This window comes from Amphibalanus amphitrite, unplaced genomic scaffold (genome assembly GCF_019059575.1).
Source record: "Amphibalanus amphitrite isolate SeventyFive unplaced genomic scaffold, NRLGWU_Aamphi_draft 000201F_arrow, whole genome shotgun sequence".
In the NCBI taxonomy this organism is placed as follows: domain Eukaryota; kingdom Metazoa; phylum Arthropoda; class Thecostraca; order Balanomorpha; family Balanidae; genus Amphibalanus; species Amphibalanus amphitrite.
Window position 1 is genome coordinate 269,664 of NW_024881696.1, and position 24,704 is coordinate 294,367.

The following is a 24,704-nucleotide window of genomic DNA, read 5'->3' on the forward strand; positions in this document are numbered from 1 at the left end:
GCAAGTCACTGGAACGAGAGTCGTGGAATGGAACGGAAGATACGGAACGGGGGCTTCTTAACGGAAGCTTATTCGTTTTATTTTCATTTGAGAATTGATTTCGTGCGCTAGGGAAAGAACATTGTCTTCTTTTTTCATGCGTCTGCACCCCCCCCCCCCGCCCCTTCCATCCTTTGGATCAGCCAGTGTGCAGCAAGAGGGTTCATCGGAGAAAAACAACAAACAGCAATCCCCCTGAGCCTGTCAGGTCAGAAATAACCTGAGGACCGTTCGTTATGCCCTACTGCCCACGCTTCTTAAAATTTCAGTAGTACCTAATCAGTTATCTGGCCAATGTTTCCGTATAGGGGTTGGCAAACATAAGTGAGCCTCGTGAGTGGGATGAGTACTGGACACAGAAGTGGACAATCTGTTGGCAAGAAGCCCGCAAGGATAATATCTCGAAACAACACTTTAAAGACATCTAAATCTATACTATAATCGAAAGCCGCATTGTTGTGAACTACCGGCACGTGCGTCCAATCACCATCAAGAACGGAAGTCCGACCTACAACAAGCACGACAGTCCGATCATAGATGTATTGAAAAATAACTAGCAACTTTAAACATCGCCTTCCTCAGCCACGCTCTACACCGCATCACATAAGAAAACCGCCAATATCGATTACAAAACACACATAAAGGAATTTCGTAGGTATAGATCAGAGGAATACTTCACCTCCTTTATCTGGCGCGTCGATAGGTATAAAGTAATCTTTGGCGTCTACGCACTAGCAACATCTATAATGCAAACTGTAGTTCAGAAACCATCCACAAAAATTGCAACAAGGCAAGGGTTGGTCAAAATAAATTATAGTCACCGTGATAAATAGCAAACGAAATACAGAACAAGCACAACAAAGCATTTCACACTCGTTCAGACTGTACAATATGCCTACATAAGACATTGCAGCAGTATACAAGGAAAACATTCTTTAAAGATGCTAACGTGGGGAGTTTTAAAAGTTTGGTGAACATAGTTACGAGTCACTGCACAAGAAATGTCGCGGTCGCCAGCCGGCCCAGGCGAAAGAGTCGACGGAGACGGCGTCAAACAAACCCGAGAGGGGGTAGTTTCATCCGCATCAGCGGAGGCGCTCTCTCTACCAAGGTCGTCAGTTACCAGCCGCAGCACCCTGCTGGCGATATGATAGCTGCTCTCATTCTCAGCTGGCTGAGCGCCATGTGCCGGGTCATCCGGCTCCATGATTTCCCCTTTCATTAGCAGCTGCTGTTGTAGTTATTGTTGTTGCGTTCCTTTCAGCCGCTGCCGCAGCATAGCCGTACGGTTCTGGATGGTTCTCACGGCGGCAGCCAGGGTCACCAATTCCGTCTCCCCGTAGGCACACCAGACTCGGGAAAATGTACCGAGATGTACCGAGCCAATGTTGCAGCACTCGCGGCATTCATCGGTAGGACTCCGCCCAACCCAATGTCGGCACTGGCAGGAGCCCGACCAGTGGTCCAAACGAAACTGATGAAAATCGACAGCTGATGAGCGGTCCTCCACTGACGCCGGACGGGTGGCGACGGCGCGGCCGGTCCTGGAGCTAGAACAGCAGAATGGACCGGCCGGGACACGCGGCTCATCAGTCCATTCGTCCTGCTACTCCCCGTAGACCCCAGCTCCTTCACTGCAGGTTCTCGCGTCTGCCGACCCGTCCGTCCACACCCACGCGGCTCGATAGGGGAGGGGAGGGCAGATATCGTTACGTCGCTTGAAGCAGTTCAGCTGCCGAGGCTCTTTGTCGCAACGCCGCCAGCGCCGGGCATCGCAGCAGCACATACCGTGGAGTGCCAGCCTCTTCGCGGCAGACGCGGCATCGGGCAGCAGGGCACTCCACGTCGTTGCATTGTGGGCATCCGGCCTCGGGAGGCGGCCGATGCAGAGCAGGTACTAGCGGATGTAGATAACGACTGCACGGTCGGCCTCCAGGACGGAGCCGGGACAGCGGTCGACCCATATCGACCGGTACCATCCTCCGGCCAGCTTCGCTGCCAGGCGCGCGCAGCGTCGCGCGCGCGCCTGCCGTGGCGCGCCTGCCTTGCAGATAGTGCCCGCCCACGTCGATCGGCGCTTCCGTTGGGATAGACGGTGGTCGACCCATATCGACCGGTACCATCCGTCCGGCCAGCTCCGCCGCCAGGCGCGCGCAGCGTCGCGCGCGCCTGCCTTGCAGATAGTGCCGACGTCGATCGGCGGACGTCGCTACCGTTGGGATAGGGCGCCAGCCTCGCGCGCGAGGGCGTCCGTGCGCTCGTTGCCCGGAAGCCCGCAGTGTGCAGGAACCCACTGCATTATCACTGGCTGGCCCCCTCGGTGAGCGCGGCCAGCAGCCCCCATATGTCTGCGGCCAGAGGGGCTCTCTGGGCCGCCGCGCCGCTCCGCAGGAGGGCCAGCGCCGCCATCGAGTCGGTGCAGACGATAATTATCGGAAGAGAGGTGTCGCGACCAGTCTTGGTCAACAGCTCCTCCAACACCGCTCTTCGGGCGAATAGCTCGCCGCGCGTGCTAGAGCAAAGGGCGCCTGCCGCGACACGCACCTCTCGGATGTCGCGGTTCGGGGGGGGATGGCCCCTCCTCCATCTAGCACACCATCGGTGGCGAAGCTGTCTGACCAGATCAAGCTCGCCTCAAACGGGAGCTCCGCCAGACGACTTTCCGCCGCCTTGGCTCGCCAGCCGTCGCGCCCAAACTCGCTTCAGGCCGTGAGTCTATAGCCGGCGCGGTGGCGTGGCTTCGTCATGCTGGCCTTGGGCGGGTTGTCCTCAGAGAACGCGTTCGCATTGGCGAGGAGGCGAGCAGCGCCACGAGTCCTGAAATGACCAAACAATATCAATAGACAATCAAAATTGTGAAAATTGGCATTAAGTGCGCAACTGATGTTTGCTTGTTTGTTTATTAGGGTTTGCGGGCACTACGGTGGTCATTGTGCACCCATGACGCTGTTCTGGTGAACCTGCGAAACTGAGCAGTGATCATTCCATAACTTATGTTTGGCGTAGTGGCAGGGTTCCACCTAAAATTTCGGCGCACGTCAGGTGTAACGTCACATGCGACAAAGTCAGCGCATGTCAGTTGGGCAGACTAAGGCTGCTGGAATAATATAAAACGAGGGCACCAAAAATTGATCCTAAATGACCATACTTAGACATTAATGCAGACCCTCTCTGTATCACCAATTGTCATAAAACAAGCATGTGTTTGAAAGAGCGTTAGAGAGTCATGAAGCCAGGATAAAACACAGTGCTATTTTCTCAAAGCAGCTTTTACATGATAAGAGTTAGGAAACTCTCTCTCTCTCTCTCTCTCTCTCTCTCCTCTCTCTCTCTCTCTCTCTCTCTCTCTCTCTCTCTCTCTCTCTCTCTCTCCGTTAACCATTCGCAAGGCCAAAAAGGCCAATTGGTTTTGAAAGGCATTGGATTACAAGCTGAGCATTTTTTACTTTATCATAAAATGTTAAACCTGCGTGTAGATGAAGTCTGAACAGTGGTTTGTAGGCTGACAGGTTGGAGGTTGGAGGTTAGTAGGAAAGGTAAGGTCAGGATAATTTCTGCTTTTTATTTTCATTGGACTTCAGTCTTAATCAACACACACATCAAAAATATCATCTAGTTGAGCATCTTCAAGCCTCAATATACAACAAGGTGTACCACAACAAGTTAAAAAATGATGTCATGCTAATATATGGTCATGATTATTACCACCACTAATATTTTGATGCCTGAAATCTGATTAACCAAGCATTTTTTCTTGTGTTGGCAGTCTAAAATATGGCTGGCTTGAGCACGATGCTATTGCTCTAGCAGAATCTCAAATGGATGTCTACTAAGTGCCACTCCCAAGAAAGTTTTCAAGATTCTAAAACCACAAACAATTTGTTGATGCCTGATCGTGTGATGGTTAATCAAATGATACCACTCCATCTGAGGCCAGTTTTACAAACAGAAAATAGCCACCTGCCGGATTATTTTGCCTAAAGGCTAATTTACATATGGAGCATAAATGGTGAAGCCCTCCCTGCTTACATACATGCCAATCGCATTTACTCTCTGTATGTGGTACCTACGTGGAATGGATATATAAGGAGAAAAATTCCAGGCAGCTATTTTTGTTGGTAAATCGGGTAAAGTAAAACTGGCCTTTGAACGAAAATTTAGACTGAGTGAGATCTGTTGGCTCTTTGGTGGTTTGAATAGGAGTTGATGATTTTAATTGAAAGATTAAAAGGAAAGGGTTTCAAGACAATCGGCATGACAAACCAACACCTTACCTGCAGTTCAAGTTTATCGATTTCAATTCAAATTTCTTCATCAAAATCTAGTCTTCGTCTAGTCCACAAATCAAGATAAAGTTACTGGATAGGTACAACTTCTTCTTATTCTTCTTCTGCACCTCACCCGCCGCCCCCTACACTTCTCCCTTATTCTGATAAACATATTTACATAATTTTCACAAGAATGCCACTCAACGGGGTAGATCTAAAAACGTGCAGGGCTTAAATTTTGAGCTATAGAGTTCTCAGTGATTTTGAGACACCCAATATGTCTTTGGCACGCCGTATTTGTCTCTCACCGCCTGCGAATTCGGCGGTATGATTGGTCGAAGGCCGAGGCTATGGGTCCAAGAAAAGGCCAAGATTCCTGCCAAGATTCTTACAGATAGCCAAGGCCGATGACTGACGTGACTGACGGCATGTTACTGCCCTTGGCATATTGCCAATGCACTGCTCCGTCATATCGGCAGTAATGTCAACAGTCATATCGGAAGTAATATGGTAGCTATACGCAAAAACCATTTGGTGTATGGCTACCATACTTTTCCGATAACGAGACATTCTAGATCAATCTCTCTACTGTTGGCGACATCTGCTGAGAAATCCCAAGACCGAACGCAAGCAGATAAAAGTAATGCACTTTAAGGATGCGTTCGAAATCTGCGAAGTGACGGATTTCATTCCTCAATGCGTGTCCCAGCCTTCCCCATCATAGCCCCATGCTGTTTGTTCCGCCATCTATTGCCATGTTTCGCATTCGCACTTCATGAATTCACCACCCCGCCAAGTAGGTTGGTATCAAGTTGGTATAGGTGTCGCATTGCTCTGGTCGATCAGGCTGAGCCAGCTGTCTGGAGAGTGGAGCCGATCCAAAAAAACGCAGAAATTCAAAACACCGACTCCAAAGCAATGGCAATTGGCAGCATGCATATCAATAGAGCGTAATTCTGTCGTGATTGCGTCGGAAGCAAACATAATGGCAAGAGTTTCTTGTGTGTCGGTAGGCGCGTGTGGAGTCGCTGGACCGACCGGGGACGTACCCAAGGGGGGACGGACGGGGTGCGCCGCCCCCCTAGGGGTTTTCAGGGCCCATGCTGGCAGAAGGCCGACGTTGGCCAAAATCACGTCGGAGACGAACGAAATTCATGGGAATCCCCCAAAAAATCACGTCAGGACTCAGGACAATCAAGGCTCTCCGACTCGCCTGCCACCGGGTCCTTCAATTTACAGCATGGGGCCTCCTGTGAATAACCGCTAGTGTCTATGTCTGACCACTAGGACCCCTCTGACTCCTCGGGTAGAGGGCCCTCTGTAGGTAGGAGGCTCTCTCTACGGGATTCTTCCGCTCCCCCCCTCTCGGCCAAATTCTAGGTTATACGTGCCTGCGCTAAGCCGGGGTCGGAGAGAGGAGTTGACGACCGAATGACAAGGAGTACTCGTCCTGAAAGTAAACATTTGGAATATAAACAATCCAAAGCTGTTCAGTATTTATATCATTCGAGAGCAGTGCCTTCAATTTGGATACACTTAGCATTCATTTCCCACACCCGTGTACACTCCACGAAGGCTTCTCCGCTGCGGACTCCCGCTTCCGCCGATGCGTCAGTTCTGTTATGGTCGGTAGTGGCGATTAACACGGCGATATCCCTGGAGCGACACAGGACGACCGAAACACGATGGCGGCGACCATGGAACTGTTTATTTTTTATGTGCTTCCATATGACCGGGGGGTGAGACCAAATGAAGGGAAAGGAAAACGTGCCCCATCACAACACCCCCCCCCCCTCAAGACGCATGCGTCGGTACAAGATACGCATTGCGTCTAGCACATAAACAAAAATGTACACCACACACGGTGTGGACGCACGAACTCAGTCGCACGTCTGGTCCGCCCAGCGCACGGTCAGTCGGGCCGGACGGCGACGGCGGCGCGTCCCACGGCGCACTGAGCTGGGGTCGTCGGCGCTGTTCCGCAGCACCGGTGGTGCCGGCTGTCCGCCCGCCGGCGCAGCGGCGGCGGTCTCCTCCGTGCCGTCGGGTGCCGAGCTCGGAGCGAGCTGCTGCCGGCGCCCGGGTGCAGGTGTGGCGGCGCCCTCCGAGATGAGAGATCTCTGGGGTCGCAGATAGCGCTGGTTCCGCCAGTAGACTCGGCCACTGGGCAGCCGGACCAGGTAGTCGCGCCGCTGTCCGACCGCCGTGATGACGCCGACGCGGTCCCACAGCCCCGACCGCGGGTCTTGGACGAGCACACGCTGACCCATGGTGAGCGCGCTGTGCTGGCGGGCTGTCGTGTCGTACCGCTCGGCTGTTTCCTGTTGCTGCGCGGCGGCCCTGGCGTCACAGTCGTCCGCCGCCCGCTGCCAGCAGTCGGCGAAGGCCCGGTGGTGCGCCGGCACTGCCGATCTCAGCGGGTGGCCGAACAGGACCTGAGCCGGAGAGCGGCCGTCGGCGCGCGGCGTGTTGCGCAGCTCCAGCAGCCCCTGCGCGTAGGCGTCCGTGTCGAGCTCACCGCTGCTGGTCGCCTTCTGGATGAGCCGTTTGGCGGCCTTGACCGCCGACTCGGCGTGCCCATTAGACTGAGGGTAGTGCGGTGTAGAGATCTGGTGCTCCACTCCCCAGCGGCGCAGAAACTCTCGGGTGAGCCGGGCGGTGAACTGGTGTCCACCGTCTGTCCGGAGGGTGGTGGGCACGCCGGTGGCCGCGAATATCTGGCGCAGGCTGCAGACCAGGTCTCTGGCAGTCGCCTCGCCGGCCACGTGCGACACAAACGGCCACCCGGACAGCCGGTCCGCGTATACCAGGAACGTGCGGCCGGCCCAGGCGAAGTAGTCAGCGGAGACAGCCTCAAACACTCGTGATGGCGTCTTTTCCGGCATCAGCGGCTCCTTCTGATGACTGGGCAGGTACTGCTGGCAGGCCGGGCACGCTCCGACATGGTTCGCAATGTCACTGTCCAGGAACGGCCAGTAGACTACCTGCCGCGCGCGGCGTTTGGTGCGCTCGACGCCCTGGTGACTGGCGTGCAGGCGCTCGAGCGTGGCGCGCCGCAGACTGGGCGGTATCACGAGCCGCTGGCCGCACACCACCAGGCCGTCGTCCACGGCCAGCCGGTCCCGAACTCCCCAGTACGGTCGGAGGCGCGGGTCCAGCTGTGACCGGTGCTCTGGAAACCCGTTCAGGATCAGATCGGTGAGTGCGATGAGCTCCGGATGGGCGGCGGCGGCGGCGCGCACCTCTGTCAGCGCCGCGTCTTTGAACGGGCTGGGACCGTCGTCCGCCCCGTCGGTGACCAGCCGTGAAAGCACGCTGGCGAGCTGATGGCTGGCGTCCCTCTCGGCTTCCTCGTCCTCAGGCGCCGGGTCATCCACCGGCGCGCGCGACAGCGCGTCCGGGATGGCGTGCAGCTTGCCTTGCCGCCAGATGGCGAGCAGGTTGAACGGCGCCAGCCGTTCTCGTAGCCGCTGGAGCCGCGGATTTTCGATCTCCGCAAGGCTCTTACTGTTGAGGATCGGGATGAGCGGCCGGTGATCGGTCAGGACTTCAAACCGCTGCATCCCGCCGAGATAGATGCTGCATTTCTTGCAGGCCCAGGCCAGGGCCAGCAGCTCCAACTCGATCACGGCGTACCGCGACTCGGCGTCCGATAGGAAGCGTGAGCCGCACTGGATCAGTCGCCACCGGCCTGCGGCGTCTTGCTGCAGCAGGCAGTAGCCCAGGCCGCCGGAGCGAGCGGCGTCAGTCTCAAGGACTGTGCGGCGGCGAGGGTCGAAGAAGTCGAGCACGGGAGGCGACGTGAGTGCCATCTTCACCGCGCTGAACGCCTGCTCGTGCGCTGGCGTCCACAGCCACGCGTTCCGCGGCCGCAGCAGCTGTCTCAGCGGCTAGGCGGCGGCGGCGACCTCTGGGGAGAAGGCGCCGAGCTGGGTCACCAGGCCGAGGAACGACCGTAGGTCGGTGATGTTGCCCGGCCTGGGGAAGGCCTGGATGGCACGGACTTTCTTGCCGTCGGCGGTATAGCCAGCCGAATTGATGCGAAAGTCGCAGAATTCGACCTCGTCTTCCGCGAACTGACATTTGTCCGGGTTGAGTGTGATACCGTGCTGGTCACACCTCAGCAGAATCTGCCGCACGTGCTGCAGGTGGGCGGCGTAGTCAGCGTCATAGGCCAGGACGTCGTCCACGACCTTACACGTGCGCGGGATGTCGCCGAGCGCGGCGTCACCGCGCTGGTTGTACACGTCGCCAGAGCTGACGATTCCCATTGGAGCCCTCAGGTACCGGTAGCGGCCCCACGGCGTGATAAAACACGTCAGGTCTCTGTCTTCTGGCCGGATGGGGACCTGGTGGTACCCCGCCTTGCTGTCCAGCTTGGTGAAGTACGCAGCGCCGGGTGAGACGAAGGCGAAAGCGTCTTGAGGCGAGCGGACCGGGTACGTCGGTCGCTTCACGAACCGGTTCAGTTTCGTGAAGTCCACGGTCAGCCGACAGCCGGACACTGTGCCGTCTGACGACCCCTTGGCCACAGGAACGATCGGATGACACCAGTCTGTGGGGTGCTCCACCGGCTCGATGATGTCCTTTTCCATCAGCTCGTCGAGCTGCAGTCGCACGTCCTCTCGCCAACAGAACGGGATATTCCGGGCGGTGGTCACAGCGTGAGGGACGGCGTCGTCCGTCAGCTCGATCTTCATCGGCTCCCCCGTCATCTTCCGCAGGGTCGACTCCGTATCAAAGACCCTCGGGAACTCGGCTTTTAATTTGTCGAAATCTGCCCGCCGCTGCCGTGCGGAGGGGGTGCCACCGGCGGCCGGGCCGTGCGCGCGGCCGGGCGGCGGCGCGCGCGTAGGGCCTGGCGGCGGCGCCCGCCCGGTCGGGTCGGCGCCGGCCGAGCTGGCGGCCGGCCGGTCGGCGGCAGAGACGCGGCTTAGGTCCCGGGTCTCCTCAGGTGCCGCCGTCGTGCCGCTGCAGCGCCGTAGTGCGGGCTGTCTGCCGGCGGCGGGGGCCTCAGGCGGCTCGCCGGGCGGCGGCGGCTCCGGTGCCCCACCGTCCGTCCCAGTCTCGGCTGCCGAGCCGCGCTGGCAAATCTGCCGGGGAAAGCTCGCCGGTAGAATTCCCAGGCCGATACAATCGTGCCACGACAGCAGTGGTGAGTGCAGTGCTCGCAGAACGGACACCTGCACGGTCTGTATGACGTCACCGAGCTGCAGGGTGAGGGCGCACGTGCCCACACAGTCCAGCCGGCGGCTGTCGGCGGCCCACAGCACAGCCGTGGAGGGCGTGAGGTCCGCTCTGCTCACTCCCATGGACTCGGCTTGTTGCAGTGAGAGGGCTGATATCTCGGCGCCTGTGTCGGGCGTCCATACGGTCGTCCGCCTGACTCCGTTTGGCAGGTGCAGCTGTAGCCGGACCTGCGGCGACCGGTGGGCCGTCACACTGTTGAGGCGCGCGCCCGGCGTCCGGGCTGCCGGCGGCGCTGACTGCTGCCGGTTCTCCGTGTCTCTCGTGGTTGCATTCGCTGCCAGCACCGAAACCTGCCGGTGCGACGCGTCGGCAGCCGTGCTGACACGGCGGCGGCTGATTGCGCTACAGTGGCGCCGGCCCCTCGGCCCTCCCCTGGCGGCTGCTGCTCGCGCTACGGTGGCGCCAGTCCTGTCCCTGGTGGCTGCGCTCGGAACTAGGCGTCTGCCGGCGCCGCTCTTCAGTGCCCGCGGCATGCCGGCAGACCGAGGAAAAGTGGTCCCGTTCGTGGCATCGGTGGCAGGTGCGACCCAGGGCGGGGCAGGCACGACCGTCCGTGTGCTGCGCGGCACCGCAGCGGTCACACCGCCGGGTCTGGTCGGCCGGGCGCGAGTCCGCGCCGCTCGGCCGACCGCGATGTCGCCGGTACTCGGAGAGCCGGCGCAGAGACGGCTCGCCCGGGCCACGGATCACCGAGCTGTTGAGACGGGCGCTCTCGGACGCCCGGCACAGGTCGGCGGCCATCTGGAAGGTCAGATCGGGCAGTTCCAGCATGCGGCGTCTGGCCTCGTCATCACTGGTGCCCACCACCAGATGGTCTCGGAACCTATCATCGGTGCAGTTCGGGCAAAAATCACAGCAGGACGCTATCTCCTTCAGGGCGCAGATAAAATCGTCCACTGACTCGCCTGGCTCCAGCATCCGCATGTTAAACTCGCAGCGGTCGATCACCACGTTCCGCTGCCGCCGAAGGTGGGCGTGCATGGCGGTGATTACATCGGCCATGGACGCCTCGGCCGGGATGGGCAGGCCAAACCGGACCACGCGGGCCCAGTCGTCGTCGAGAACAGCGAGCAGGGCGGCCCGCTGCTCAGCCTCGGTGAGATCGTGGACGCCGGTGAGGAGGCAGTAGCCGGAGAACTTATCTTTCCAGGCCTCAAACTCCTTGAGGGTAGCGGTAGCCGCCAGCCGGGGCGTGGGCGTGCCGGCGGCGGGCATGCGTGCACGCGGCCGGGCGCCGGAATCGGGCCCCGCGGCTGCCTGGGCGGGTGCCGTGGCGTCCTGCACGGCCGTCGGGCCGGGAAGCACCCGCTCCAACAGCGCGGCCATCCGCTCCTCACGTCGCGCTGCCGCTGCAGCCAGCTCCAATTGCTGCTGCAGCATGCCCCGAAGTAGCTCCATCTCAGACGGCTTCTCGGCGGCGGCGGCCGACTGCGCCTCATCGCCGCCCGCCATCTTGGACGCGCGCGCCGCACACAGATGTCACTCGCGACTGGCGACACGAGCATGAATCAGAGATTATCCCAGCCGCTCGCCAGGTTTCGTGCCCTTCCCCACGCCAGCCCGTCACCGACTTCAGTCGGCTGGGCGGCCCATCTTCCGCGATAGTCCTGAGGGCTTGCCCTCGGGGAGCGCGTGCGCCTTGGCGAAGAGCTTCGCTACCAGCACGTCTCGCCGGGCGGCCAGCGGGCACCGGCATCAGTCCGGCCTCCGCCATCACTGCGTGGGCTGGGGTAAACAAGGGGCAGCCGGTGATGTACAGGTCACCACCCGCATCTCCCTCTGGAGGAGTTCCACGTGGGATTGTGGCGTCACCAGGAGCCAGGTGGCGGCCGCGTGCACCAGCACTCCACGGACGTATCCAGACGCCACAGCGCAGAGCTGTCGTTCCTCTAGTCCCCAGCCCCGCGCTGTCAGCTTGCGAAGCTGCTGGATCCGGGGAGCACTCGGGAGCGGAGACTGCGGCAATGGGCCCCGAAGTGAAGGAGCAGGTTGAGGGGGTGGCTCCGAGTAGTTTGAGACGGTCGGCTGCTGGAACCGACTTTCCGTCGACTTTGATGGCGCAGTCCACGGCGTCCGCGGCGCTCTAGGAGACGACGAGTAGCTGCGTATTTCACCCGCTACCAGCATCTTGGACTATTTTGCCCAGCACACCACAGCGTCCGTCGCCTCCTGCATCCGGCCCCAGCTCAGTATCGTCTGTTTCCATTAACACTCTGAAATGACAAAACAATTAGCAATTAAAATCCAAGTTCAGCACTGACCAAGTTTAACCAAACTTGCCATTTACACATAACACAGTGAGCTGTCAGAATGCTGTTCTTTTGTGCTTTGACACAGTTGCAAAATAGGTACCTTCATACGTATATCATAGAAGTAATTACTGGTTATTATTATTAGGGGAATTTTTGCAGCATTCTCGTCAAGTAAAATACATAGTCTTCTTTAAAAGGACCATAGTTTTGTACATCCTAACATCTTCAAGAAGCAGTGGTGGTATATGCTGCTTTGCGCGCAACATCGGTCGCACTTTTAAAATACCAATAACTGTTTCCCAATGACTTCGTATGAACAGCGTAGGCCCCGGGAAATAAATAATAAGTGTAATATCTATTAAAAAAACAGTGAATATTTTTCGATGGAAACTAATGTACACCAGTAGATATTCCTTTTTGCTCACTCTCATCTATTGGACATCACTTTTATGCCAATTCATTAACTTTTTTGAAGGTGGGAGCAAGGCCATCTATAGAAGGTACAGTCACTCCCCCGCCGACCAATCAGAGACAGATCCTGAGTGACGTCATCCCTGATGCTCGGAAGGGGTACTCCATTCCTTTGCAACGTAAAAATGACTAACTTCATTTGAAGATTATTGATGACACTCTGCACATACCGCTCAGCCGTTGATGTCAATGGAAAGCCCAACTAATTTTCCAGCGACATAAAAGAGCAGCAATATGCTAAGAAATGGCCGGTTTTGAAGATATAGACGAATTAAAACCCCTCTGCAGCAGCAGGAAAGCAACGTGAAAACGCATCGAGCTCATATTTTTACTACCTATGGATAAATCATTTTTCAGTAAGTTTTTAGATGTGGTATAGATTTAAGTTACAACTTCATTACAATATTTTCATTACTTGAAACTTTATTTCAAAATAATATTTTCAAAAATGGCAGCTGTTGGCCAGTACCTTGGGAGCGATTGTGGCGCACCGCGCCATTAATTGTCCTGAGGCCCCCTTATGATGTCATCAAAAGTGGAGTGACATGGGCCTGGGTGGGAGGGTCTCTTTAGGTGTTCAGGCTGCTCACCACCGAGAATTTATGCGGTACGCTGGTCAATCTAGCAGCAGATTCGCCCCGTGGGCAGCTCTGGAGAGGTTGCGGGGCGAGACGTCCCCGCCCCGGTCGTTGCGTGCTCGAACTGGCGAGCCGCCCTGAGTCTACTCAGCGGAGGAACGGCCGCCCAGGTGAGACCTCAACCTTCGGCGTAGAGATAGGCATGGAAAACCTTGCTGAACGTCGCCAAGCGTCGTTAAGCAATAGCAGTGGGCACCTAATTTTTGGCGCAAATCACTCAGAAATTTCGGCGCAAAATCGCTTGCACCGAATTTCGGCGCAAGATGGTCTCACCGGCGTCCGGCGTAGCAGTGTCCCAAAATTGAGTTTTGTCATGGGTGTCAGAGGGGAAAAATACCCACCAAAATGGGGGGAGGTAGAAAACTGCTGATTCGATTAGATCTAAAAGGAGTGAGAAACAACAAAAACATGTATTTTATTCTAGGGTGTAGAATGTTTGATGCTAAACCTGGCATCCACACAACTGCTCCTGGTAAAAAATCCTAAGTTTTCTTGGTTGGGAGTGGACAATTATTCTTAAATATTGGTGGCAAGAGTGAAAAATGAATTTAATTTGGATGTCGTTTCCCACCCAAATCGACAAATTTTGGGACATTGCCAATGTACCAAAATCCTATTTTTGCTTGGGTGTCAGAGGGGAAAATTGCTGACAAAAAAAAAACGATGAGAGTGAAAAATTGTCGGTCAGGTAAGGCCCAAAAATAGTGGGAAAATGATCAAAAACATTAATCCATCTACAATTGTGACAGATGTTAAACAACCATTGCCGCAATTGCTCCTTCTCGGTGGAATTGGGAGTGGAAAATTGGGCTTGAAAACTGGAGGTGAGAGTGGAAAATGCTTTTTGCATTTCGATGTCGTTTCCCACCCACATCTACAAATTTTGGGACACTGCGCAGCAGGCAATGCACATTATGGTTCAGTCGCAAGCCTTGCTTTAATCAACGACAGAAAATTATTTTTTCTATCATGCATCATGAATTAACAAAAATTTTGTTCATATTTTTGTTTTTACCTTGTCTCATTATTTCATGCACACCTTAAAATCATGAAACTGTAGGGAGCAACTGATTTGAAGATAGGAAGGTCCTTGCTACATTTCTCGACATTATCAAAACATCTTTTTCCAAGCATACCTATCAACATCCTGGAAATATGACTAAGCAATATATTGAGGTTCCATACCCTTGACAAGGCAAATGCACCAACTTTTAAACCAAAACAACTTTACCAACTTTTAAATAAATTTGTGACTTCCACTGATACTCCCTTACAAAAAATCATTGCTGTTGCCTGCTGGATCGAAAAGCGAAAGAGCGCTCTCGCCCCTTCCGTGAGACCTTCACAAACTTACCAGGAGTCTGCAGTCAGAACACGGCACCGTATTCATATTGAAAAAGGGTATAACGTATAGAAGAGAAGCGACTAGCGTCTCACAGACCTTATGCCAAAATACTTCTCTTGATGACATCCACACAAGTTTCATGCAATGTAGATAGGCATATCAATATAGAAATGTTATGTCCAAATATGTCTTTGCCGCGTCATAGTTGTAACGCACTGCGGGGAACTCCAGAGATCTGATTGGCTAATTTTAGCCAATCAGTAGCATATGTTACTGGAAACTGTCATAGTGGAAGTAAATTGGTAGCTGTTTCAGCTACCAAACTGATGAAGGAAATAGGTAAAATTGCTTATTTTACACGAACACCTGTCATACGCTAATCAAAGTAGAGCTTATGAAAATGGCATTATCCCACAAAGGAAAGCCAATTTGCCACGTAAGCCACCATGAATAGATTCGCTGAGCTTGTCATCACGTGTTTTTAACAAAAAAAGTCAATGAAATAATGTAATTTACGAATTTCTAGCACTCAAATGCATATTTTCGTCTGCACACCGAATTGCGTCCAGGATATTGGCCATGGCGTATTTCTCGGGAACCCTCTGTTAGTGGAAATTCCACTATCTGGCAACTAGCCCTATGTAAACGCGGCTAGTAACCCGGTTTACATAGCATATTTGACGAGGCTCTAGCTCGTTAATTTGGCGATAATTTCGTTGCAGTGGTCTTCAAATATTTAGAGGGGATCATTTTGTAAATTGTTAAGCACCATTGGCATCTTTTGCAGCATCATGGACGGAGATATAAGCTTGCAACAAACCCTATGTAAACGCGTCTATTGTGATACTAACGTAAGCACCATATTCAGCATTACCAACTTCTAAAACACTTAAAATGGTTCTAATTAGAAATCCAGCTTGAAAGAGCACTCGCTGATGGACTGGGTACTAGCAGAAGTAGACGTTAAGCTCAGTAGAAGAATGGGTGATCTAAACTTATAATATTTGATGGGAATGTTAGCTATCATTAGCACAGTATTAGCACCATGCTTCTTTGTAAATACGTCGTAGGGTTCTTTTGACGCTAAAAGGTGCTACGAATAGCAGCCGTTAGTACCCCAAATGCTAAACTTTTTTACAGTGTATGTATGGTAAGTATGTAGGCATGATAGAGAGAGAGAGAGAGAGAGAGAGAGAGAGAGAGAGAGAGGGGGGGGAGGGAGAGAGAGAGAGAGAGAGAGAGAGAGAGAGAGAGAGAGAGAGAGAGAGAGAGAGAGAGAGAGAGAGAGATGTGACAATTGGGTGGGTGTTGGAGCATAAAATGAGAGGTCGTTTCATCTCCCCTCACGTAAACGTGGAAGCTGTTCCAGACTAAAACACCGGGGTCGCCGAATTTATTGCCCGCGAGTTTCAAGGTCAGCCAAGGCCACTGGCGCACAGCCCAAGACGGGCTATTCAGCGTTTTTCCGCTCCGGTTCGTTAGGATCTGGCTGGGGTCCAGGTTGGAAATTTGCTTAGAGCAGCAGAAAATCGCAGGCCTAGAAACAATGCGCCTCCCGGCTGAAAACAAAGGAAGACTGGAGACCGCTCGTGGTTTTCCAAAGAGTGCGTCGAGTTCCCTTGTGTTTGGAGGAGCTGGGCACTGAAAAGAATTCGCGTTTGTTTTATGGAAAGGTTGCCTGCGTAAGCCTTTTGAAATAAATAGCATTGTTCCTCATTAACTTGCCATCCGAAACCAATTCTCCTTATTTGAAACGATATCATGAAAAACAATCACGATCATCTCTTAACGTCTCTTCCTGTATTTTTTTATACCCAAGTCACAAGTGAAGGGCGCCACTAAAGCTAGCCAATGCTGGAGTCGTATGACTTTCTGGCAGACCACTGCGTTTGCTCACGAAACAGTAGGTATTAATGGACGACTCAACTATCATACTATCAACATCCAGGACATCAAAAAATTCTGGTTGAATCCTCCACTCCAGTGTCTCTCTAACGCTTCATAGACAGCCTTCAGTTCAGCCGTCCCACACCGCCCCTGACCCTCCACACTAACCGGTCTGACCGGCGCCGGTCTCACAGCTCTCCTGTCGAACGATGCAGCGTTGACCCAGGTCAGTTCTGGACTGGGGAGTGGGGAGGGCGAGAGGGGTGCAGCGAGCGAGCAGAGTGCGTGGTCAGCCGTTTGTGCTGTCGATATGGGTTTGTGGAATGCTGCCGCCGAATGCGATTCATTGACGTCAAGTTTCATGCGAACCCTAATGATGCGAGCAGTGAGACGCATCTTTTTCAGTCAGACATTCAAGTCGAAATCCGGATGTAATATGTATACGTAGCCCTCCCGCTTAAAAATCACATGGATTGTATCAATTGGATCAATTGCAGATCATAAGAGCTCCAGCTCCATATGACACTCAGTGTAATGATTTAGATAAATTACATTTCACGAAACAACGATATTTGCAAAGGACTATAAGTCTGGCCGCAGCATGGATCTAATAGCTCATTCCGTCATTCCCAAAAATTGAAGTATGTTTAGATGTCAGATGTAGACTACGTAAAATATAAGGACGAGACGAGCAAACAAATTGTATAATCACGTAAGGAGTCATGTCCACTTATTTATATACTGCATTATGGCCGTTATGTTACCAAAAACTTTCTTGTAATGTGACATGTGGTAGCCATGATGCGTGCATTACATTATGAGCTCTCTTTTAGCTTTTTAAACAAACAAACGAATGCTCAGACGCCCTTGTACTTGCAACTACTGTCCAGATTCGTGACAGTGATGAACTAGGTGAATAATGCACGCCGTCTCCTACACGGCATGCTATGACGTGCGAAAGGTAACAGATCAAATCTGGCGACAGCATGTCTTGAAAAGGACGCAAAATCCTATGGCCGGGACATGGTTAAACGTGGTTAGGTTACATCACCATGACGACATAGGTACTCACAAACATTTTCGCTTTTCTGAACCAACATTTTATAATGGGATGGAACGCTGTTTAGGCATCACGCAACTAATTTATCATTTTTTATGAGAAAGGAGACTACTGTTAGTATCTTATGAGCTACAGTTTCAGATCACGTCACCAATGACGTAAGCGGAACGGTTTAACGACGAACGTCGAGCGCCTGTTCGGAGTTGATAATGCACGTTCCATTTTCATCGCTCCACATGGCGCGATACTGACGTGTGCACTATGCAAGCGATTTACAACGCAAGACTAAAACCAGCATTCATGAGACACATGCAACTTGCACAATGCACTGAACACCTAACAGGTCACGTAATTTGTAAGTCTGCAACAAAGATAAAATGTCTGTGGTTCAGCGCAGTTATTGAGAGTGGCTAGGTAACTTTACCAGATGATGTTACTTATCATCGTACTATAAGCTAAGAATTATAAACGCAATGAACTATATAATGGTGGGAGTCACTGGGGGAAAAAAAACATTTTGTCTGACGGTATAAGCAGCTTTTTTAGTGTCACAACAGTCATGGCATTGTGCAAAAACAAAATCTTGCAGATCTTACAAAAATGATCGACGTGAATACGTGAATCATTTTCGTAAGAATTTTCTTAAGTTTGACCTACTTCTTAACCCGCGAACCAGTGGCGGTCTCAGCCAACTTCGCCCTAGTGGGGGGGGGGGGGGCATATGTTACCACCCACCTCTAACTCAAAAACTAAGAGGGCTAGAAAGACGCGGTAAAAAGCAGTCGATAGCTCTCAATGCGTACGTTTGAAAGTATTTTTTGTCATTTTTCACCTTAGAGCAATATTGGGGCCACCAGAGGTCATCAAAGGTCAAAATTTGCCAATTGTTATTATATTTTTCAGAAAACATGCCGCTATCTCAGGAACTATGTTAGCTAGAAAAACGCATGAAAGAGCAATCAATAGCTTTTGCACTTTTCTGTTGAAAAGGTCATTATCAATATTGACCTCAGGTCAACGGTTTAGCCTCCAGAGGGCAAAAACTCCAAAAATAGCTGTTTTTACGAAAAGTGTTTTTCGACAATAACTTTCGATTACAAAAAGCCACGACATTTTTATTGCCAGAATCGTGTTCCCCTCGCCGAGACGCGTGGAATGAACTATAATAACTTGAAAATTTGACCTCAGGTCAAGGTCATGACCTGACCGGAAAAGGTCATGTTGCATATCAGTCGATGCGTCTCAACGAGACAAACACAAAGAGAGCATCCCCAGCGTTCTATCTCTTTCCAATCGCGAGTTATTGGCAAAAAACTGTTTGTAGCCTCAAATGACCTCGGATGACCTTTCTAGAGGCTATCAGCAAAAATGACACCTTGGTCATCACGAGTGGACTAAATCGTTGTGATTCTGAAATATTTGGACTGTTCCTATGCGTACACACGGATCTAGAGGCATTTTCATTTTTCTCCATTGACTTGTAATGGAAAGGTCACGCCACTGCCCTGACCTTAGGTCACGGATATAAAAAATCCGAGATATACAAATTGTAGGCGCCCATAACAGCATGCAATCCACCAAGTTTAAAACCTTTCTGACAAACACTGCAGGCTGGACATGATTGCAAACTTTTTTAGGCTTGGTCAGTTAACTTGACCTGGTGACCTGACCTGACATGACCTGGGGTCAAAAATTTTACACATTGTCCAAAATTGATGTACCAAAAGCTACCCCAAGCGGCGCGGCGCTACGCGCCGCGGTTTTTTATTCACACGCAAAAAACGCGACAGGGTGGTAACATATGCCCCCCCCCCCCACTGGGGCGAAGGTTAAGTTTTTTTTATTCACGTGAACTCCGTCGATAAAAAACTTAAGAAGTGTCGACGTGAATACCAAATTATACTTATACGAAAGAAAATCGACTTACGAAGTCGACGTGAATACGGCCTGTTTTGAACGTGTCGCCGGAGGACCATCGTTTTAATGTATGAACTGGAAATACTATAATGAAATGAAATAATATATTTGATGATAAAGCAAATAAAGGAGTTCGAGACGAGACGATATCAAGACAGCAGATTGCGAATGTAATAGATCGATACGATACGAGTTAGCGCTAATTAGGACGATTATCATGAGAGCACAACATCTTTGGAATTCCATTCATTCATTTTTTGATGAAAAATAAACAAAGCGCGTGACGGCTAGAGCATTCGCATAATAAGGTATGCCACTTCCAAACTCGCAGAATAAATACACACGATATACACAATTCACAATCCACATACAGGCGTCTCATTGAAGTCAGTGCGACTTGTTCCCAACATCGCCGGCCCTGATTTAGTGTACCTTTCTAACTAAATCACCTATGAACATTCTTCAAGAACACACAGTCGCACTGCCGGCCGAGTTTTATGTCCACTTGCTGTTTTGATCTCTGCCGCCCGCACCCTTCCGTCACTGCCATGTAGCGGGCGAATGACACGGCCTAGTGTCCACATACCGCGGGGCACGTTATCCTCTGCGACGAGTACCAAATCTCCTGTTTGGATGTCGCGTTCTTCTTGTGACCACTTGGACCTCACTGTGAGCATTGGGAGGTACTCACGCCTCCACCGCCGCCAAAAGTGGTCTACCAAGCGTTGAGTGTGGCGCCAACGTTTTCTGGACGTTATGTCTGAGTCAGAGAACACCCCAGGAGGTAGATTCAGAGAGGCGCGGCCGATTAGAAAGTGGTTAGGAGTGAGTGCCTCTAAGTCTGCAGAATCTTCACTCACATGAGTGAGCGGCCGACTGTTCAGAAGCCCTTCTACCTCCGTCATGAATGTCAGCAGCATCTCATCCGTCAGGCGCTGTCGTCCGATGATCGCCATTAGTGCGCGCTTCACGGAACGAATCAACCTTTCCCAGGCTCCTCCAAAGTGAGGGGAAACTGGCGGATTGAAGCGCCACTCGACGTTTTGTGCAGACATCTCATCTGCTATCTTCGATTGGTTCCACCGATGAAGACACTTCTTTAGTTCACGCTCAGCAGCTCTCATGTTTGTCCCATTGTCTGAATAAATCACTCGTGGATGTCCTCTTCTGGCCATCATCCTTCTCAGACACATTATCAACGAGTCAGTGTCTAGAGTGTGTGATACTTCAAGATGCACGGCTCTGGTACTGAGACAAGTGAAGATACATCCGTACCTCTTTTCATTTTTCCCGTTTTTCTTGACTAGTATCGGTCCGAAAAAGTCCACTCCTACTGCACTAAAGGGCGGACTGTCGGAGCTGACCCGTGACCGGGGCAAATCTGCCATTCGTGGGGTTCTTGGCTTCACCCGTGCTCGCACGCAAACAGAGCATTTAAACGTGTAGGCTCTGACTGATGCACGCCCTCTCAAGATCCAGTACCTTTGTCGAATGTCGCTCAGCACATGTTCAGCTCCAGCGTGAGCGAGTGCTCGATGACGGTCCGTCACGATCAGTCTTGTGATATGATGTTTCGATGGTAATATAACTTGATGCTGAGCTTCGTATGCCAGTGCGGATGCATGACGCAGTCTCCCTCCGACACGGATCAGTCCTCGACTGTCCAGGAAGGGACTGAGTGGAAGGAGCTTGCTGGTGGCTGATACGTCTTGTCCTTTCATCAGACTGCCACGTTCATCTGGAAACTCTTCCTTTTGTGCTTCCAGACACCAGTGTGTTTCTGCCTCGTGCAGCTCGCTCAGTGATAGAGGACCACGTCGGCGTTCCTCTGGCGTCTTCCTACAGTTGTACAAAAATCTTTGGACCCAGGCTGTCACACGGAGGAGCTTTCCCCACTGCGAAAACTTCTGTGGGTCTATGGCGTGCGGCTCTCTCTCGTGTGTCACCGACGTCACAAAGGCGCGGCGCTCCTCACGGTCCGTTGAGCTCTCGTTCACGGTAACAACGTGATCAGCTGGCCATTCATCTTCAGGGTGGCTCAGGAACTCGGGCCCATTCAGCCAGCGGTCATTTTCCAGAAGCTCACGAAGACTGCAGCCGCGAGAGCACACGTCAGCAGGGTTGAGGATGCCTGGCACGTGCCTCCAAGCTTGCCGGTTCGACTCGTCCTGTATTTCAGCGACTCGGTTCGCTACAAAGTTCTGGTACTGGCGGCTCTCGCTGTTAATCCAGAGGAGTACAGTGCGAGAGTCTGACCAGAAGTGAGTCGAATGGATGTCGATATCCAGTTCTTGTTTGATGGCAGCTGCGGCTCGAACCGCCATCACGGCTGCTTGCAGCTCAAGGCGTGGGATGCTCAGCTGCCTCAAAGGTGCGACGCGATTCTTCGCTAGAATGAGCGAGCAGCTGACCTGGCCGTCCTCGTAGATTTGTCTCAGATAGGCAACCACACCGAACGCCCTTTCGCAGGCGTCTCCAAACAAATGAAGTTGGCAGGTTACCGGAACTCATCGTCTTTCTCTGTAGCAGCGGCGCACTCTGAATGCACTCAGATTCACCAGTTCGTCTGTCCACCTTTTCCAGACACTTCTGAGCCCTGTGTCCGCTATCAGCTGGTCCCACTCGTAGCCGGCTCTCCAAATGCTCTGCAGAAGACATTTGGCTGTGAGAACCCATGGCGCCAGCACTCCAAGAGGGTCAAAAATGGAGGAGACGCTGCTCAGGATGCCTCGTTTTGTGACTGGCTGGCTGATGGAAGTGACCCTGAATGTCAGTTCGTCTGACAGAGTGTCCCAGTGCACGCCTAGCGCGCGTTCGCACTTCCGGTCGTTGTCTCCGAGGTCACGAGAGGTCACACTGCGATCACCAGGCTCGATGCCTTGCAGTACTTCTTGAGATGAGCTGGCCCATTTTGAGAGTGAAAACCCACCCTTAGATAGAAGACTGCTCAGCGACTGTCGGAGCTCGATCGCCTCTTTTTCGTCTTCTACAGAGTCCAAATAATCATCTACGTAAAAACGCTTACGAACTGCGTCCGCTGCATCAGGATGCTCGTCCTGAAAGTCGTCGGCACATCTCCTCAAGACGTACGTAGCGGCACAGGGTGACGAAGTAGCACCGAAGACGAGTACCTGCATCTGGTAATGATCGGGCGCGCTGTCGATCCATGCCTCTCCACAAGAAGCGCAGCGCAGGCTGGTCAGCCTGCCGAACACGCACCTGATGAAACATGGCATTGATGTCTGCTGCTAGTGCGACCGGCCGCTGTCGAAACCGCAGCAGGATGCCGATCATGCTGTTTGTGAGGTCCGGTCCGGCAAGCAACTGCTGGTTCAGAGAGGTTCCGTCATGACGAGCAGCAGCGTCAAATACCACGCGGAGTTTTCCTGGTTTGTTCACGTTGAACACGGCGTGATGAGGAAGGTACCACTCACGCTTGTGTTCCTCCTTCAGCTCGTCTTCGGTCAGTTTCCTGGCATATCCCTTGTCGATATAGTCGTTTAAAGTAGCACAATATGCCTCAGAAAACTTTGAATCGCGATCCAGCTTCCTTTCCGTTGCCTTCAGTCTGGACAAGGCGCTGGAGACGTTTCCGTTCAGAGTGATCTCTGGTGACTTCCACAAGAGACCAGTCTCATAACGGTCGCCGGCCCGTTTAGTGGTCGAGTCCAGTAGATCGAGCGCTGTTTTGTCCTGCGTGCAGCGGTTTGGAGCATCATTGTATTTCGTCCCGAATGCCTCAGTTTTCCACCAATTCGTGACTTCTTCATGAAGCTCCTGATTCTCCATCAGCTTGACATGGTTGACCTGTCTGTCATCATCACCATCAGCAAGTCCTGCTGGCAGCTTTCCGGTCGCAACCCATCCTAGACGGGTCAAAACCGCCCAGGGTGAACCGGCCGGGCCCTCACGAACAGCACGCGGTACGATCAGCTCCAGCACATCTGACCCCAGAAGAATATCCACTGAAGCTGTAGTGATACCCGGCAAGTCCAAATCACACAGGTGCGGCCACTGCGTCTTGATAGCTGGCCAGTTCACGGCCGGCCCTGTAATATTCAAGACAGGGGTCGTCCTCGCATCGCGGACGCGGAACTGCTCAGTGGAGCCTCTGGGCTGCAGGTCAAACTCCACTCGGTACGACCGGTGGCTGCGAGTGCCGCTCACGGTGCTCAAACGGAGATTGTCGACGGGACCTGTCACTCCGAGGTCATTTGCCAGCTTCTCTGTGATCAGGGTGATCTGACTGCCCAGGTCGAGCATGACGTTGACAGTCCGCTGACCGCATGGGCCGCTCACTTGCAGCGGCAGAATCTGTAGCAGCACTTTGGCTCCATCTTCTTCTGTAGCGCTGCCGACGTGAGTTGGATTGTTCGTTGCCTCTGTGACGGCGGCTGTCAATTGTGACGGGAACACTCGCGGAGCGCCGTGCAACAGCGGGTGGTGCCAGCCAGTGCAGTCCGGTGCCGTGGTGCATCGCTGTCTTGATGGACACTTCCGAGCGATATGACCTTGACGGAGGCAAGCCCAGCACAGTCCGTGCTGACGCACTACCGACGCTCTCTCGTCTACAGGCAGCGATGCGAACTCCTGGCAGTGGGTCACCGTGTGGTCGCCCTTGCAACGCACGCAGACTGCTTTCGTGCCCGCCTCCGCCGCAGGAGGCGCTGCTGCAGTCACAGCTAAAGAGCTCCGCCAGTGCTGCATTGCCGCGTCGGTGCGTGGGCGTGAGTTTCGCTGTTTTTCTGTAAGTCGTTGCCGGTTGGAGGGTTCCCTTCGGTCGTTCTCTGGCTGCTCGTGCACTCCGATCGGGTCACACACCGCACGGCCCGCGTCCACATAGCTGCGAAGCCAGTCGTCGATATCTGAGAGCGACGGAGGAGATAATCCCATCCGTACGCAATGCTCTCCCCAGCGCCAGGCGATTCCTTGAGGGAGCTTGTTTACAGCCTGCCGCACATTCTGTGTCGCCCTCAGGTCGGCATCAAAGTGCATCATTTCCATCACTTTCACGGCGCTGTGAAGAGTGTTCGACAATTTCGAGAGCGCACCCAGATCGTTGTCACTGACTATCGGCTTCGTTGACATCAGTGCTCTCAAATTGGCGCTCACCACATGTCCTGGGTTGCCGAACTGGCGTTCGAGTTCAGCGAGCGCCTCTCCGTACAGGCCTCCATCGCACAGCAATCCGCGCACAGCTTCTCGGGCGTCGCCTCTCAGACATGACTGAAGGTGAACAAGCCGCTCGGTGTCTGTCAGTCCGGCATTGTTCTGTACCAGTGCCTTGAAGAGCGCACTCCATCGAGGCCATTCGAGCGGTGAGCCGTCGTATGTCTCTAATTTCAGCGTTTGTAGAGTGGGCGGATGACGGAACGCTTGTGTTGAGAGTCCTTTCGTTTGTTCCCCGTGCGCGTCGTCAGAGAGCTGAGTAATCCATTGGCGCGTACGCTCTAATGGCTCGTCGTTTCGGGCGTCGATAGGTGGCACTTGAGGGGTTTCACGTGTCGACGGAAGCACTGGCGCTGTAGCAGGTGACAAAAGACGCTGCATCTCTGGTCTAGTGGTGTCTCGGTTTCG

At 53.1% G+C, this 24,704-nt stretch overlaps 3 protein-coding genes across 3 annotated transcripts; all 3 read right to left on the reverse strand.

The window, feature by feature from the left end:
- Positions 1-6,187: 6,187 nt before the first annotated feature.
- Positions 6,188-8,119, reverse strand: LOC122384886 (uncharacterized protein K02A2.6-like). The gene is made up of 2 exons (XM_043372691.1): positions 6,485-8,119; positions 6,188-6,307 (listed from the first exon to the last, which is right to left on the reverse strand). The coding sequence occupies exons 1-2, from the start codon at positions 8,117-8,119 to the stop codon at positions 6,188-6,190; spliced, it is 1,755 nt and encodes a 584-aa protein (XP_043228626.1).
- Positions 8,120-8,197: 78 nt separating this feature from the next.
- Positions 8,198-11,009, reverse strand: LOC122384887. Its single transcript, XM_043372692.1, has 4 exons — positions 10,815-11,009; positions 10,041-10,718; positions 9,419-9,847; positions 8,198-9,094 (listed from the first exon to the last, which is right to left on the reverse strand). Exons 1-4 carry the CDS (start codon positions 11,007-11,009, stop codon positions 8,198-8,200), a joined length of 2,199 nt encoding a protein of 732 aa, XP_043228627.1.
- Positions 11,010-21,209: 10,200 nt separating this feature from the next.
- Positions 21,210-24,304, reverse strand: LOC122384888. The gene is made up of 4 exons (XM_043372693.1): positions 24,240-24,304; positions 22,347-23,970; positions 21,686-22,183; positions 21,210-21,218 (listed from the first exon to the last, which is right to left on the reverse strand). Exons 1-4 carry the CDS (start codon positions 24,302-24,304, stop codon positions 21,210-21,212), a joined length of 2,196 nt encoding a protein of 731 aa, XP_043228628.1.
- Positions 24,305-24,704: the final 400 nt, after the last annotated feature.

Bases quoted from the DNA above. Each gene is read 5' to 3' on its own strand.
- LOC122384887 (XM_043372692.1), bottom strand. From the start codon at position 11,009: ATGGCGGGCGGCGATGAGGCGCAGTCGGCCGCCGCCGCCGAGAAGCCG. The intron at 9,848-10,040 runs GTCTGCCGGCAT...TCGCACCGGCAG, and splicing joins AACGGGACCACTTTTCCTCG to GTTTCGGTGCTGGCAGCGAA. The intron at 9,095-9,418 runs GCGAGCTTTCCC...TCCGCACGGCAG, and splicing joins TCGGCCTGGGAATTCTACCG to CGGCGGGCAGATTTCGACAA.
- LOC122384888 (XM_043372693.1), bottom strand. From the start codon at position 24,304: ATGGAGGCCTGTACGGAGAGGCGCTCGCTGAACTCGAACGCCAGTTCG. The intron at 23,971-24,239 runs GTGAGCGCCAAT...CTGGCTTCGCAG, and splicing joins TCGGCAACCCAGGACATGTG to CTATGTGGACGCGGGCCGTG. The intron at 22,184-22,346 runs GTGCGTGTTCGG...GACGACTTTCAG, and splicing joins TCAATGCCATGTTTCATCAG to GACGAGCATCCTGATGCAGC.
- LOC122384886 (XM_043372691.1), bottom strand. From the start codon at position 8,119: ATGGCACTCACGTCGCCTCCCGTGCTCGACTTCTTCGACCCTCGCCGC. The intron at 6,308-6,484 runs GTCCGGCTGCCC...GCGGGCGGACAG, and splicing joins GACAGCGGCGCGACTACCTG to CCGGCACCACCGGTGCTGCG.